This window comes from Manis javanica, chromosome 10, assembly GCF_040802235.1.
Source record: "Manis javanica isolate MJ-LG chromosome 10, MJ_LKY, whole genome shotgun sequence".
In the NCBI taxonomy this organism is placed as follows: domain Eukaryota; kingdom Metazoa; phylum Chordata; class Mammalia; order Pholidota; family Manidae; genus Manis; species Manis javanica.
In genome coordinates this window covers 26,126,540-26,142,888 of record NC_133165.1, presented here as the reverse complement: position 1 = coordinate 26,142,888, position 16,349 = coordinate 26,126,540, and the positions used below count along the sequence as shown (strand labels likewise).

The 16,349-nt window shown below is 53.4% G+C and overlaps 1 protein-coding gene across 7 annotated transcripts in view; it reads left to right on the top strand.

Moving 5' to 3' along the window:
* Positions 1 to 16,349, top strand: part of MAD1L1 (mitotic arrest deficient 1 like 1) — a 418,618-nt gene that overhangs the window by 129,390 nt on the left and 272,879 nt on the right. The window contains exon 1 of one of the 7 annotated variants that reach the window (XM_037008497.2): positions 7,702 to 7,760. The exons of the other annotated variants lie outside the window; for them this stretch is intronic. Within the exon in view, the coding sequence (XP_036864392.1) occupies positions 7,717 to 7,760 (44 nt within the window). The 5' untranslated portion in view covers positions 7,702 to 7,716. Of the gene's footprint in view, positions 1 to 7,701; positions 7,761 to 16,349 lie in introns of those variants that run through there. 7 annotated transcript variants of the gene reach the window in all.

Sequence of the window (16,349 nt, the reverse complement as noted above, 5' to 3'; positions counted from 1 at the left end):
TTTTGAAAGGGATTGCATTGAATCTGTAGATTGCTTTAGGCAGGATGGCCATTTTGACAATATTAATTCTTCCTACCCAAGCACATGGGATGAATTTCCATTTGTTACTGTCCTCTTATTTCTCTTATGAGTGTTTTGTAGTTTACATGGCATAGGTCTTTCACTTCCTTGGTTAGGTTTATTCCTAGGTATTTTATTCTTGTTGATGCAATTGTGAATGGATTGTTTTCCTGATTTCTCTTTCTGCTAGTTCATCGTTAGTGTATAGGAATGCAACAGATTTCTGTGTATTAATTTTATATCCTGCAACTTTGCTGAATTCAGATATTCTAGTGGTTTTGGAGAGGAGTCTTTAGGGTTTTTTATGTATAATATCATGTCATCTGTAAACAGTGACAGTTTGGCTTCTTCCTTGCCAATCTGGATACCTTTAATTTCTTTGTGTTGTCTGATTGCCGTGGTGAGGACCTCCAGAACTATGTTGAACAAAAGCGGGAAGAGTGGGCATCCTGGCTTTGTTCCTGATCTTAGGGGAAAAGCTTTCAGCTTCTTGCTGTTGAGTATGATGTTGGCTGTGTGTTTGTCATATATGGCCTTTATTATGTTGAGGTACCTGCCCTCTATGCCCATTTTGTTGAGAGTTTTTATCATGAATGGATGTTGAATTTTGTCTATTGCTTTTTCAGCATCTGTGGAGATGGTCATGTGGTTTTTGTCCTTTATTTCTCTGCTTTCTATGGTTTACTGTTGCCTGACCAGCTTTTCTTTCCTGCGCTTCTGTATGGACACCAGGGAATGGGGAGGGACAAAAAACCCAAGGATCAGTGAGCTTTGTTTGGATAAAAAGTGCTTCCTCGTTTTTCTGGGGACCATGTGAGACACAGCCCATGTCGCATTGTGGGCGCGATTCCTAGACGACACTGCCCAGGCTGGCATGTGGCAGGTGGTGACTCTTGATCCAGAGACATAATTCATTGATCAGAGAGGCCCTACAGCATCTTAATAGTCTGGTATGATGAGTTCTTCAGCAAGATGAGTTTTATTTGGGACAAAGAGAGACATCTGGAGCATACCACTGGCTGCACTGAACATGGAAATGGTGCCTCACTTGCTGAGGGACTGAGTCACTCCGATTGCGACACAGTAAGCGTGATGGAGAGTGAGTCACTGCTGATGGTGTCAGACGTAGTCTTCTTGGGCTGCAGTAGAAGCAGGTTATTGGGGGAGGAGTGCGTGCCTCTGCCGTTCCCGGACTCGCCGGGCCCCCGTGCCCTCCCAACCTACAGGCTTGGCTTGTACAAGGCACATCAGGATGCTGGGCCGTGGGAATGGGACAGCCCCAGGTGTGCCTGCCCTGTGCTAGGCACAGGGGTCTGGCTTGTGTCTGTAGGAGGTTTTAGGAATATTTGGGGCAGTTTTCTGGGGATGGGTTGAACACTGGACTTAGGTAACTGCCCGATGAGCATGTGGCAGTCATGGGGGAAAGGTTTTGGTTTAAGGCACAGAGGCTGGAACCTCTGTGCTGCTTTTTATGCCAAAATGACCTCCTCGGGCTGGAAAGGTGTGGCTCGTGCCTGTCCTCCATCCCTGGGCACCAATGGCTTGGTGCCTGTGTGAGCCCGATACACCCTTTGTCGTGGCCCTGACTCCGTGTTGTGGAACAGAAGGGCAGTTATTGTTACAAACTGTAGGACTTCTTGTGTGTATTCAAAAAGTACCCAAATGAATTCAAAGGAATAATTGGCATATCCTGTAAGATATCAATTTTAATTCCTAAATTACATATTTAGCAGATGGTCTGAAATAGCACTTGTAATGGCAACATTCAATTAATGAGTTTAAAAAATGTGTATTATTTCAACAGTCTCCATGGATTTTATTTAGAGGTTTCTAAATATAGTGCTGTAAAAACATAGACGTGTTTCAAACTATTTAGACCACACTGCTGCAGTGAGCCTATGTGCTAAGTTAACCAGGAGCTTGACTATGAGACTCAGTCAGCTGTCCTGTGGAGGGATGACATGGGAAGGCACAGCGAGGCCGTTGGGCTGTCCCTGGGCCACCATTTCTGAGTGTTGTTGCTGGGGTAGCTGCCATGGGACTCAGGACTAAGTCAGGTTTTATTCATATCATGTGCTTGGGGAGTTATTTTTCTGCACCTGATTCTGGGTGCCTTTGGTGGTCTGCATGGAGCTTAGCTCAGGTGTTACCCGGTTGACAGAGAAGTAAACCAAGGCCTGGGGAAGTTGCCTGTCTGACACTGAGGGGCCTGCTCCAGCTCAAGAACAGGCCAGGGTTCTGCCTTTGAGTTCTGTTGAGGTGGGATGAGGTGATGGGGCCCCAGAGGCAGGCCCACCCTCTGCGAGATGCAGGGTGGGACAGCTGTGCACGTGGCTTAGATCTAAGGTATGGGTGTGGGGAGGGGGCCCAGGGATGGCGGGGGCCGCACCCTGGGCACCTGGCTGGCTGGCGCCAGAGCTCTCTCAGACACAAGCCATTGAAGGGTGAATGGAATGTGCTTGACCCTTTCTGGAGACATGTGCTCCTGCCCTGTCCCCACCTCCAGGGAAGCCCTGAGCCCAAGTGGTACCCAGTGGGGGTGCCTTTGTTGTTTCCTGAAGAGGCAGGTGTCCCACCAGCTCAGAAGAGAGAATGCCAGAGCAGATCCCCCCATCCTAGTAAGCCCGGATCCCTCTGTGCACCAGGCCTTCCTGGTAATCAAGTGTTTACAGAGGAAGGCTTTGTTCAGACCCTTTCTGGGGCTCTGTATGTTTAAACAAAGAGCTTTTTAGACCTAAACACAGATGTTCATTTGAAAATGAAAAATCAAATTAAGCGGAACCAGCCTTTGAAAGTTAATACCCTAAAGCAAGTAAAACAAAGGGAGAAAACACTGCTTTGTAAATTTCACTTAAATAACTTTTTATCTTAAAGTTTTAAACTAAAAAAAAAGTCTCATTTGAAAGGCGCCTGTCTTCCTCTGTCTTCCAATGGAACATCTGTGCTTATTCTCACTAGATGAATGACGTGAATTACACTGGAACCGCTGGAGTGCTCCTTTTACCATAATTACACCTTGCTTGTTGTGAGATGCGATGCGGCACTAGATGCCAATTAGGCTGCTATGTTAATGAGATAGAGCCTGAATAGTGGATTACAGCAGTTGCGAATCCCACCGGAACTAGTTCGATAGAACCCCAGAGTTTGTTCTGTTTAGCAGAAATGTTATCATACATAATGAACATCTCCAGCGTTTGCTTTTATTTTAAAATGATCCATTTTGGGGTGTTTGGTCAGCAAGTTTTGAAATAGGTACATTCTGAGCACCTGGATGGACGCCTCATCCCCTCCTCACCGAGAGACTGGGACAGGGCCTTTTGGTGGTCGCTGCTGTCAGCTGTCCACCACAGGCCTGGGCACTGTATTGTGGGGCTCTGGAAATTGCTAAGTGGGCGAGTCCAAAGACAGCTGTCCCCAGCACCAGGTGCTGGGCACCATCCCCAGGATGCCAGCTCCTGGTCTGGGGTGGCAGCTGAGAGGTCGGTAATTCTAACCAGCCCGCTTGCATCCATTTATCGCCTGTTCCTGGCTGGCAGCTTTGATAGACGTCTGGGTTGAGCCCCGTGGAAGCGCAGAGCATAGGAGGTTCCGGCAGGATCATCAAATGTTCGGAGTCCTTGGAGAAGCCGCTTGGCACCTTTTGCCTCGGCTTCTCACCCGCCAAGCATGGGCTCTGGAACCTTCTCCGGTGGTTTTGAAGTGGGAATAAAATGAGACCCAGAAAGCCGTTACACTTCATAATGCTGAGATTTGGGCTTTATGAAATCTTTTTTCCTGACTCAGATCCCAAATAAACTTTAAATTCATACCAAGGATGAGAATTGCTTGATTTTTCAGCTTTTCCCCATATTTATGGTGTGGCAGGGACTGCTGCATGTGCTGTGATGTGTCACTGAGCCAGGTAGGCCTGCCACCTGCCCTTGGGATGGGTCTGCTGGGAGAATGACCTGCGGGGCCCACAGGCCTCTCTGGGCTGGCACAGGGAAGCAGAGGCCGGGGGATGGGAGGAGAGAGTGGCCGGGGTCAAGACTGGACGCTGGAGAAGGTGAGGCTGAGCAGAGAGGTGGGGGCCCCCTCAGAGCCACCAGGGAGGTCATGGGGGCCCAGCCTGGAGGATTGGGACTGTCCGTTGCAGTGGTCAGCTGCTTAAAGATGAGAAGAGTGGGTTAATTTACATACTGGGAAGATCAATGTGGGGTATGGTGTTCCCCAGTGGGGAGCAGGATGCTTGTTGGTATGAATAGATGGGTGCAGGTGAAGGGCTTCTGGCCAGCTAAGGTGGGAGGGGCTGGAAGAGAGGAGACCCCTGTGCTGCCCAGGGAGCCCTCTGGCGCCCTCCCAGTCTGCCCCCAGGGCCTCTCTAGTGCTCTCTCCTCTGCTGCCTCTGTGCAGGCCTCCTGTCTCCTGGCCTCCTGGCTGCCTCTGACCTACCGTCCTGTCCTGCCTCCCTCACTCCGCAGTGAAATCTCATATGCCCTGCCTGCCCATCCCAACTGCAGCTGCCAGCGGGAGACGAGCACATGCTCCATCGCAGCACCAGATTCCTAGTGCCTTGCTGCCCCTTCTCCTGAGCTGCCAGGGACTGAGCGGTGCCGGCCTGGGCACAGAGCACCCACATTCACCCTTCTGGAGCTGGGCTCCGGTGCCTGCCTTCCTAGGTACTGCTGGTGCAGAGCCTGGGAGAGCTCGTTGTTGCACCTGGCTGGTGCTCTCTCCTCCTCAGATGGGCCCGTGCCTTCCGGCACCCATCCCCTGCCCCCCAGGTCTGATGTGCAGCTGTTGCCGGTCAGGACTGGGAGGGTCCCCATCAAGACCCCTGTTGGTTTGTAGGGGATGGGGAGGAGCCCCCTTGTGGGCTGGGATGGCTCCCTCCTCTGCTGCAGCAGAGCCAGGCCTTCTGGCTTGGAGGTCTCATGGCCCTAGAATGTCCTCAGTGTGGGAAGGCCACCTGCACCCACTAGTCTGAGAGGGGGTGCGGGAGTTCCCTCTGTTCATTCTGGCTGAGGCCCGACAGCCTGTCCCTGACAGGCGGCTGACCTCTGTGTAGGCTTTGTGGGGGTGTCCTCAGGTAGGGGCTGTGGGAGGGCTGAGGGGGAGGGTTCTCTGGGAGAGGGCCTGTCTCTCCTGACAGAGGCACGGGGCGCTTCCCCCTCAGTGCTTAAGCCAGGTTGGAAGGGTCTCTGCTGCACCAGGTAAAGCTTGGCAGGTGTTTGCAGGAGCACACATGTCTGAGCGCTAGACAGGTGTGGAGCTGAGCACAGTGGCCGGGTGGGCAGTGTGAGGGCGAGAGCTGCCACAGTGACCCCCACCCTCAGAAGCCGGAGGTGTGCAGACACACAGCCATCTGGACTCACGGCTGGGGGCACAGTGACACGTTTGTTCTGGGAACCAACTGTAGACCCTGTGGAGGGAGGTCCTCCTGGCCAGGGGGCGGCCACCTCCTGGAGTGCCTTCCTGCGGGTGGCAGGGGGCCTGGCCTGCACTGCCTCAGGATCACCTGGCTGTGCTGTGTGAAGCCCTCCTGCTCTGCTGGACTGTGGCCTCAGGGCAGCAGGCTTGGCTCCATTCCCACCCCGCCTCCCACCTGCCCTGAACTTCTGTGGGCTCGTTCCTGGACCCGCCCCCCTTCTCCAGATGGCTCCCCTGCTGTAGTCTGTGGTGGTGGCCCTTCCTGGCTGTGAAGTCTGGGACACTGCCTCTCAGGCTGCCCCCTGAGCCCCCTGAGCCCCTCCGCCCTGTGTGTGCTGCCTCTGTGCGCCTAGTTTGGATGCTGCCTTCTGAAACCAGCCAGGCCGGTGGGCACTTACTCGGGCACTTGTTTACTTGGCTGTGACCAACGTCCTTGGTGAACGGTGAGCTTCCTGCTGGCAGGGCCCTACCTTCCCCTCTTACTCACGGCATAGCATCTCAGAGAGACCAGAGGCTGGTCCAGCTGTGGCAGAGTGAGGTTCTCACATAGACTGCTTTCGGAGAACTGCAGGAGTCAGCCCCTCCTGCTCCCGAGTCTGCACCCAGAGAGAGGTGGGCTCTGGGGGTGGCTGGCGCAGGGGCCCCATTTTGGACTTGACAGACAGTGTGTAATTCTCAGCATGTTCTAGTATTCAGAGGGGAGTAGGCCCTTTCCCTGCATCCTGGGAAGAGTCCCTGAGCTGGGGTTTTATGACTACCACCCAGCCACCAGGGGAATCAGATCTTTTCACTTACAGCACACGTGGGAAAGGGAAGCAGCCGCAGGCCAGGCCAGACCCGACCCATCCCCCTGGCCATACAAGGCCCAGTATGGGACTGGGTGATTGATGTTGGCCGATTGGGCCCCCCTGTGCTGGGATCATTACAGGGGGATCTGGCAGCACTGTCTCCCACGGGGCAGGCACTGGGGATGTCTGAACAAGGCATGGACATGTAAAACGGCCATGTTCTCATAAGGTTAAGGCTTTATTGAGGAGTAAGTTCATTTAGGCTGTAGAGCTGGTGTCGGGGGGGAGCTTCCTCCACAGACAGGCTCAGTGTCCTTCCTTGCTGGTGACATTTCATTCTTTTTCATGTTCTTTACCAGATCCTCTCCTGGGAGAGCCGCCTCCTGCAGGCAGCAGTTTTTTGACACATGGGTCTGAAATCAAAGGCTGCAGCCTCAAGGGCCACACTGTGCCCCTGCTCTGCCCCCTGTTCTCTGATGGCTCCAGGTACAGAGGTCCGGGGTCCAGGGGCGTGCCTGGCCAGGCTGGCTGTCACCTGCCCAGCCTTTGTCCTGGCCCACGCTGGCATCTGGGGGCTGGTGATTCAAGCACCATGACTTACTGACAGATGTTACCTGTTGAGCGGCTGGCCTTGGGGCTGCAGTCAGTACTTACCTGACAGGGCACTTCTGCAGCTGTTGAGCACAGCCATTCATCAGCGTTTGCAGACAGTGGCTGCAGCTTCAGGTCTCCACTCAGTTCCTGGGGGCTGATTTCTCCCACTCTTGGCGCCTGTTTTACAGCTGTGATCAGGGCTCAGAAGTGCATGGTGGCCCCCAGCCCCCTTCCTCCTGCCTTGTTCAGAGTTCAGGGCACTCTGGGGATGCGGCTTGTTCCATGGCTCAGCCCACTGTGCTGCGCCTCGGGCTGCCTGGGCACCGTGTGTGCCCTCCCCTCGCTCACTCCTCTTCCCAGCTCCCTCTTGGGGTCCTCGCCTGAGTCTCAGCCACCTGTGGTTTGTGGCTGCCTAGGGAGGGCTGGAGCTCTGAGGCAAGGTGCGCTCAGCCCTGCTATCTAGTCCTGAGAGTGGGGCGCTGGAGTCCACCTGTATTTCCTTTCCTCTTCCCTCCTTTCTTCCCTCATCTGTGTGTTCTTTCAAGTGGAGCATGTTCACTGAACACTGCTGCGCCACCTGTGGTCCACCGGGTCATGGAAAGACCGTGGCCTGTGGCCTCGCTGAGTTTGTGATATTTGAGGAGCCACATGAGAGCCAGCGTGGCTGTGGGGGGTCAGCCCAGGGCACGAGGCAAGGCAGGCTTGTCAGGCATGGCCCCCAGGGGCGCAGGGGACATTGAACTGGAGGCCTGAAGCCCAAGTAGCAGTTAGTCCTTGGTGAGGTCTCTCCAGGAAAAGGGAGCACATGGGAGGAGGAGGCCTCGCCCAGGGGCAGGCTGCTGCAGGTGTCCCCACAGCTGTGTGCATGGCCTGGAGCCTGATCCCAGGGTGCTGGCACCTTCAGGAAAGGTGAGTCTCTCCTAGGTTGTGGGGTGCTTCCCCGAATAGGCATACCTCTCTGCAGAGCTCACTCTGCGCGTTTGCCTCACCTTCCCGCCAACATCCCAATCTTTGGGCAGGGTCTCAGGTCCCTTCTGCATTGATGGAGCAGGTGCCCGGTGCAGCCCCAGGGCTTGCTCTTGCTCAACACCTGCCATGTGCCCTGCTGTGGGACTTGGTCTCTTGTGCCTGCACTGCAGGGCTCCTGTGTTACAGAAGAGGGTCCCAGGTCCAGAGAGGGCAGGGTTTGCCCCCACCTGGCAGCACCTAGGATCCAGGTGAGGGTGGCCTCCCTATCAGGCCTCTGCTGGCAGCGCGGGGCCATGCGCTGGCCCTCGTTCCTTCTCTGCCTGACAGATACTCACCAACATGCGGCAAGTCCTGCTGGCTTGGGGCTCAGTGGTGCCTGAGCACAGTAACAGTCCCTCATTTTGAAGGCTTTTGGTGAGGAGTATCTGCCCGTCCTGTCCTTCAGTGGCTGATGCCACTGTGCACCTGACCCACTTCCAGGATAGAGATGCTTTCAGGGCCAGAGCTGGCTGCTCGTGCCGGACATGGTAGCCGTGGCCTAGGGTCTTCTGTTGGTGGCAGGCTCCTGTAGTTAGAAGGACAGTATTTAAGCTGGTCTTTTTACACTTCCCATAAGTGGAAGGAGAATTTTTCCAGACCCTTAGGACAAAGGATAAGATTAGAAATCTTTCCTGATACAGGGGAGTGGGCTGCATAGAGCAGGGAGAAACCACTTGAAAGCCGACTGGCAGCCCAACCCCCTTCCTTTGTTGATGGGGGAAATGGTTAATTATGTTATTTTTCTCTTCCTCTGACACGTGCAAATGAGACTTAGTTAATAACTGAGCTGTTAAATAAATGGTAAAATTTTAACACCAATGTCAATTTGTCAGGGAGTCTCTGGAGAAGAAGGTGAGCCGGAGGGAGAGAGGCCTGTGGTCCCCTGCACCCTGCTTGGCTGGCCCCCTCTGTGGGCCCTCCCTAAACCCCTGAGGCCTCCTGGAGCCATTTACTTCCCACCCTCGCAGCCCCTACAGGGCCTGAATCATTATTTAAAATGATAATAAATACAGAACAAATTGCCCAACTGAAGTTAGGATGTGCAGCCAGATGAGGCATTGCAGCTCTGGGCACCCCCTGTCTCCTGTGGGCACGGCTTGCTGCTGTTCAGCTAGTGCCCCATGTGCAGCAGGAGTTAGCACTGAGGATGGTGCCTGGCCCCCAGCCCCAGGGTGCTAAGACCCTGCTGGGTGGGGGGGCAAGCTGATGGCAGAGTCCGAGGAGCACCCCGCCCATCTTGTGAAGGCCAGTTGACATTCCTTGCCATCTCCAGGAAACAGGCTTTCCATTCCCAGGAGGGCCTGGAATACTATGACCTTCTCTTAAATCTCTTGTTTCTAAAAGCTGCTGCTTTCTCTCTGAAGGTTTTAGGAGTAAACAAGACCTCAGACTGATATCAGTCAGTGGCATCTGTCAGCTCTGCTCCAGGAAGGCACTCCAGTCACTGGCTCTAGCCTTGGCAGAGTGGCACACGCCTGTCCCTAGAACTCACTAGCTCGTGGCATTTGCTTTACTCTTCATCCCAAGCTGTCAGCAGGTAATTACTGAGCACCTGTGTTCCCCAAACTGCTCCAGGCTGTGTGGGGGGACAATAAAGGATGAGGCGGCCCCTCCGTGCAGGGATCCTGCAGGCAGCTACGGAGTGGAGGATGAACGGCTGGGCTTGGCTCACTGGGGGCTCCTTGCAGTCAGCAGTGGGCTGGGGCCACCTCCCACAGACTGTGCTCCGCAGACCTTGAGGCTAACTTGTGCCTCGGGACTGTCACCAGGCTTTGGTGGTTGAGCTGGTTTTCATGTTATGGTAGGGGGCCTCTGTGGACCATGGGTGGCAGAGTTTTGAAGAGAAGTGGGTGTCTTCTACTTCAGGCTTCTGGGCTTTGCTGTCTCCCAGTGTGATGTGTTCTCTTCTGGACCTGGTCCTGTCTGGCCTCTGAGTAGCAGGTAGTACTGTAAAGCTGGGTTTCTGTCTGTCTTGCAAATCTAAAAGGTTTTACTTTTTAAATAGAAGGGAAAAATGCTTGAACATTTGCAGCTGGGAGATAGCAGATTAGCTACTCAACTCCACTGCACAAAAGAAGGCAAAGGGGAGAGAGCAGAGTGCCGGTGAATGCCAACGGAGCAAGGCCTTGCCATCCGTAGTGCATGGGGAGCTGCGCAGGCAGGCGGGTGTCTTCGGCCAGGCCCGGAAGGTGGCCTTGGCCACTGACTCCTGCTTGCTGAGCCCCAGCTCTCCCATTGCAGGAGTGCCATAGCCAATGCGCCTCAGAGAGTCAGTGGGACAGAGGGGCCCCCTAGTACCTGGCCGACGAGGTTCTGCCCCTGCGCATCTTTCCCGTCTTTAGCCTGCTCATCACATAGGGTTTGGAGATGCTGAGCACCAGACAGAGACATGCAGGCTGAGGCAGCAGTGTGTGTCTCCCCGCTCTGTGTGGAGTGGACCAGCATTTGCTGGGTCTGCATGTATGGTCTGACCTGTGAGGCCACCTGGGGGCTCTGACAAAGGCCAGCACCATCCATCACCCCAAACCCAATAAGGTCAGTCTGAAAGTCTGAGTTGAAACTGCTTTGTTTCTTCAGATCCAGAGGAGGTGTTACTAGCTCTCCTCACGGACCCTGACGTGCTGGGCCTCTGCAGCATGAGGCCTGTTCTGCAGGCGATCCCACTTGGTTCCTTTGTCTGAGGCCAGACTTTGACTGAGTTACATCTTGTTTTCACCCAAAGGGGTGTCACATGCTGAGCAGGACCTTCTGTCGGGTGCGATGCCCACCAGCAGAGATTACACCTGAGGGAGCCGTCTGAGGTCACCTGATGCCTGTGTGTAAGGACGCAGAGACTGTAGTGCACAGCAGGGGCAGCTGTGCCATGCCTGGGCCAGAGGCCCTGCTCCCACGCTTCCCTTGCAGCCGTCCCAGTCTGTTCATCGCATTACGCTCAGCCCCATTCTGTTCGGGCACCCTTCATGTGTGACTGGTCTTGTGCCCTGAGTTACAGGGAAGCCCATATTGTAGACAAGGTTGCAGGGGCCTGGAAGGAAAGCCCCCACCCAGGGCTATAGATGGGCCAGAGCCCAGGTTGTGACCAGCTTTCCTATCATGCTCTGTGTTCTCTGCTCCCGCCCTTTGGGCACTGGTCTGGTGGTGGGTGGGTGCAGCCTGCGCTAGCCCGGCCTCTTGTGTCCGTTGTTGGGCTCTTTGGGAGGGGCCTGCGTGAAACATCTACTGGAAGGTCCTCCCGCAGCCACAGCCCTCCCCAGGTGAGTCTCGGTCTCGGTGACCGGACCCTGGGCCCTCTGTCCTGTGCTGAGGAACTCCATGACGCCATTGTGGCATGGGGAGCCAGCCACCCTGGAAACATCTTCAACAGGGACGGCCCTTCTGGGGCTGCTCAAGCACCCCCCTTGCCCACGGCAAGTGAAGCAGGAGGTGGGGTGGTGGTTAGTGCTGCTGGAGCCCAAGAGGGTGGCAGGAAATGCAAACTGCCAAACCCAGGGAAAAAGCAGCAGGAAAGGATGTGGGCTCTGGAGAGTATGGAAACCAGAGTCCAGGTGTCTGCTGAGCGAGGGGGTCGGCATACCCAGGACCAGCCTTCACACCATCTCCAGGTGGCCGGGCACTGGGAAGGGGATGCCAACAGCTCACACACTCCAGAGGCACTGGCCTTGTTCCTGACTGTGTAGGAGGACAGCCTCCTCTTTCTGGGAACTCTTGCATGGCCAGCTCAGATGACCCTTTGCTGGCATGTGTCCTGGAGGCCTGGACCTCGCCCTTTAGTCAGCAGGGCCTGTGGACTTGCGGGGCTGCCGTGATGCCAGACTTTGTTGATGTGCCAGCATGGCCACCACGCTTGCTTGCTCTTTTTCATGCTCCAAGATAGCAGTGCCCACTCAGATTTCTACTGGTCCTGCAGGAATTAGATTTAAGTGGCCTGAAGACTCTTGGGGGACCCATCTCACCTGCTGTAGCTTTGCTGCCTCTCCCAAACCCTTCCCATCACACTTTCTCCTGCTCCACAGAGCCTTAGCCTCCCCAGAAAGACCTCTGCACACCTCACCTCTCTCTCTGGCCCCCAGTCCGTACTCTGTGCTGCAAGTCCTGTGGCCCTGCAGTGATGGTTTGCAGGTACTCAACTCTCACTGCCGTCTCCTCAGTGCTTCCCAGAGGCCTGGCCACACCTGCCCACATGTGCTGGCCTGTGCTCAGCATATCCTGGCGTGTGCATCTCTGTGTCCTCCCTCAGCAGGCAGGGCAGGAAGGTGGCTTCCGAGGGACCTGCCTCTTTGCCCCTCATGGGCTGCCAACTCTCTGCCCTCCCTCCTCTGTCCATTCCTGTCTTTCGGTGATACCCAGGGCCGTCCATATCCCCCGGCCAGTAAATCCCCCTGCTGCTGTCTCCAGTTAACCCTGTGAGTGTGCCAGCTCTGTGGCCACTGTGCTGCTCTCCCGTTCTTCCAGGTTAAAGGAAGGCTGGATGTGGAAGGAGCAGCATGTGCTTTTCCTTTGTAAAATCCTTGAAAAGACACCTGATTTCATAGTAATTCTTGTAGTTTGATGATTCTCCAGTCTGAGGCTTTGGCTTGTTTGCCTGACTTCTCACCGAGTGCACTGCATGTGAGAGAACCGATGGTCAGTGAACACTTGGCCAGCCCCCCAAGCCTGTCTCCTGCCCTTCCCGGTTACCTCACCCTGTCCTGGAGACCACCAGCCTGGCTACTGGCCACACTATGTGGGTGGGATTGCATGATTTCATCCCTCGCTCCTGTTTGGTCGAGAATCACGCCTGTTAGCGTAGGTGTCATTGGCTCCCTGCTGTGACCCGAGATGCTCCATTTTGAGACTACACTGTGGTCTTTGACTCCATTCTGTTGGTAGGCACTGGGTGGTTTTCAGTTTGGGCTGCTTATGAATAGCGCTGCTGTGAGCATGCAAGTGCATGTCTTTTGGGAGGTGTACTCTGCGTTTGTCAGATGAACACCCAGGAGTGGAACTGCGGGTCATCCAACACACACATGGTGAGCAGTTTCCCCAGCGGGAGCACTGCTTTGCATGGGCATGGCTATGCCCTCACTCCCACCAGGAGTCCTCGGGCGGCTCCTCGGCTGCCCTGGAGGGCAAGTCATACATAATTCCACACTTGGTTTATTCTGCTTTTCTCTGATGGCCAGCGCAGTTGGGCGCCTTTTGTGTATTTATTGGCCATTTGGGCATCTTGTTCTGTGATGTGCATAGTCATGTCTTCTGCCCATTTTCCTGTTGGGTTGTTTGCTTATACTGATTTGTTGGAATTCTTTACATAATCTGTGTGTGTGTGTATAGCACATGCCTTCTCTTGTGGCTTCCTGTCTGATGCTGTCATTGGTGTTTTTTATGAATGCAAGTGCTTGGTTTTGAGTCCAATTTGCCAGGTGTTTCTGGTCTGGTCACCTCTTTTTGTATCCTCTTTAAGAAATCTTTGGTTACTGAGATCAGAAAAATGTTCTACTGTGTTTCTTCAAGAAGTTTTATTGCCTTGCCTTCCCCATTTAGACCCGCCATCCACCTGAAACTTGTGGAGTGGGGCAAAATGTAGGGCTCCAGAGGAGAATTTTTGAAGGTGGCAGCCCCTTGGCCTGTCACCTTGGAGGAGACCGCTTCCCTCCTGGACTGCCGTCACCGGTCGGCCATTCTGGTTCACATGCTGGTCCTTGGCTTCTGATGAGCATGGACCAAGGGCGAGAGGTCAGGGAGGCCCAAGCCCTGGATTACTCCAGCTCCAGAGGTCAGGGGTGGAGGAAGCCAGTACCGGGGACTTCTGGAAGCCATGAGTCATGATGGGGGCGTGAGCTTGTGAAGGCTGCAGGCTGGTCTACTGAGGCAAGGACTTAGTTCCTCACAGGGCCGTCACTCCTGGACAGCAGCGTGTCCCTGTGGCGTGGTGTGTGGAAGGTCTGGCTGGGATGGTATGAGAGAGGGCAGGCAGGGGCAGTGCAGTGAGCCGGTGGGTTTGTTTCTGCAAAGGGTATGAGAGGATTGGAAGAGTGTCTGCAGACAGACAGGACAGGCTTTGTTGGAGGGTGGGAGGGCCGTGGCATGTGCATGTTAATGGGAATGGTCTTGGGGGGTGTGGTGGACACATGAGCATGCCCCCTCCTCTTGCTGAAGTAGAGGGCGTGGGAGTAGTGCCAGGAAGTGTCTGCACAGCCATAAGTGGTGGCCTCTGTCTGCAGGGCTTGATTCATTTGCATCAGTGAAAGCTGCTGGTTTGCGTCCTGGCTGGGGTCCCTGGGGCCTCAAGGACGGCCTTGCTCTCCCTGACTGTAGGCCCTCCTGTGGCATTGGCACCCTGATTTCTGTGAAGGTGCCACCAGTATTATGTGGAGACTCTCAGGACTGGTTGATGGGCAGATGGGGCTACATGCACAGCTCAGAGCAGTACCAGCAAGTGACTGTGAATTTGCATCTGGGCTGTGTATCTTCAACCTCCCGCATGCCCATAGGAATGCTGCCCTCCTGGTTTTAGGCCTTCCCTACGTTTAGGGTCACCTTCTTTTCTGAGGCCCCACTTTCTGTTTTTGGTGTTCCCTGTGGTCCATTTGTCCTGTTTGTCTCTGCATCGGCTTCATGTTTATGGGTACAGTTTCTGGATGACCTGGCTGGCGACCTGACATCTGCACCTGCGCCGTTCCAGACACTTGAGCTCTGGCCAGCGCTCTTGGGTTTCTCTTGGCAGTCTTGTCCTGCAGCCCATTGATCAGTCAGTGTGAGTGTTTACTTACTGCCCACGCACTGCAGGCCAGCAACCCTGGTTGTGGGGTGCGAGGCGGAGCACTGGCCTCAGGGACCTGCTTCTCCCCCAAGGCTCGATGTGTCTGCTCGCTCCACGTGTGGAGGCTGTGTTCCACACCTGGAAGGAAGGAGGCAGGAGGAGGAAAAGATGTCAGCATTTTATTTGAATAACTTTTAAATTCTTATTACAAAAGGAATTTATTTTCATTCAGAACGTTTAACAAAGCATGAGAAGAAAAACCAGAACAGATGAAAATAAAGGTTTCCCATAATCCTTCTGCCCAGTGAAAACCATTGTGCATGTGTTGGCTTAGGTGCTTCCTGATGTTTATGGATACCAAAAATGTGTGTTTTCCTAATGTAGTTTTTAGAAAAGATGTAATATGTGCTCTCTTTGGTTTGGGTTTCTTATTTGTTTAATCTTTAGTTCACATTTCCCATATTAAATATTCTTTCAAAACAACTTTTTGGCTGTAAGTACTTTATAAATATTTAGCCAAACTCTTAACTGTTAGATACGTAATTGTTTTCACTATTCTAAACAATATCCTGATTAATACACATGTTCCTAAGTCTTTGTTTGCATCATTGATTATTTCTATAGGACGGATTTCTAGATGTGGAATTGTTCCAAAAGTATGCACATTTTTAAAGCCAACAATTTTTGAACAATTGAGTTTGGGCTAAGTGCTTTTATATACAGGTTATCTTGTTTAACACTTAAGAAAGACCCTTTGATCTTCTAGAAGAAATAAAGGGAAAATCTTCATGATTCCGGGTTTGACAATGAGTTTCTAGTTAAAACACCAAAAGCACAATCCATAAAATTAAAAAATTGATAAATATGTCTTCATTAAAATGGAAAGCTTTTGCTCTGGGAAAGATACTGTTAAGAGAAGGAAAAGACAAGAAACAGGGAGAAAACACTTGCAAATCATGTAACTGATGAAGGACTTGTATCCAGAATATATAAAGAGCTCTTAAAACTCAACAATAAGAAAAAACCTAATTTAAAAATGAGTGAAATGTCTGAACAGATGCTTTGCTAAGGAAGATTCAGAGGGCAGATAAGCATAAGGAAGGGTGCTCCACATCACTGTCAGCAAGGAAATGCAAACGGAAACACAGAGACAGCACCATACTACTATGAGAATGGCTGAAAACAGGCTGAAATCTAACGAACCTAACGACTGCCCCTGGGCATGGTGCAGATCGAACATCACTTTGGAAAGCAGCCTGGTGGTTTCCTACAAAGCTGAACAGTCTTAACATGCATATGACCCAGCAGGCAGCTCCTAGGTTTTTGCCCACGAGTTGAAAACAGGTCTGCCCAGAACCCTGTCCATGAAGGTGGTAGAATTTTGTTTGCAGTCATTGACTGTCAGCAGGGAGTGGATAAACAAAGGGCACCTCCACCCCAGGGATCTTAGTCAGTGATCGGGAAGGCGAATCAAGCTCTTGAGATAATAAGGGCATAGCTGCCTCCTGAATTTCTGGTACTAAGTGTGAGAGGCCAGGCCCAAGGCCACCTGGGATGGGGTGGGGCGGGGACTCTGGGGAGGCAGACTTGTGCCCCCAGTTTGCTTTTCCTGGTAACTCTGACTGCACCTAGGAGGCCCAGGGCTCCAGCTCACCTTGTGTGCAGCTGGCCAGAGGAGGGCTGACTGTGGAGACAGGGTGTGGGCCAGCCTGCCTGGGCCAGCTGCCCCTCCTCTGCCTGGGAGCCTT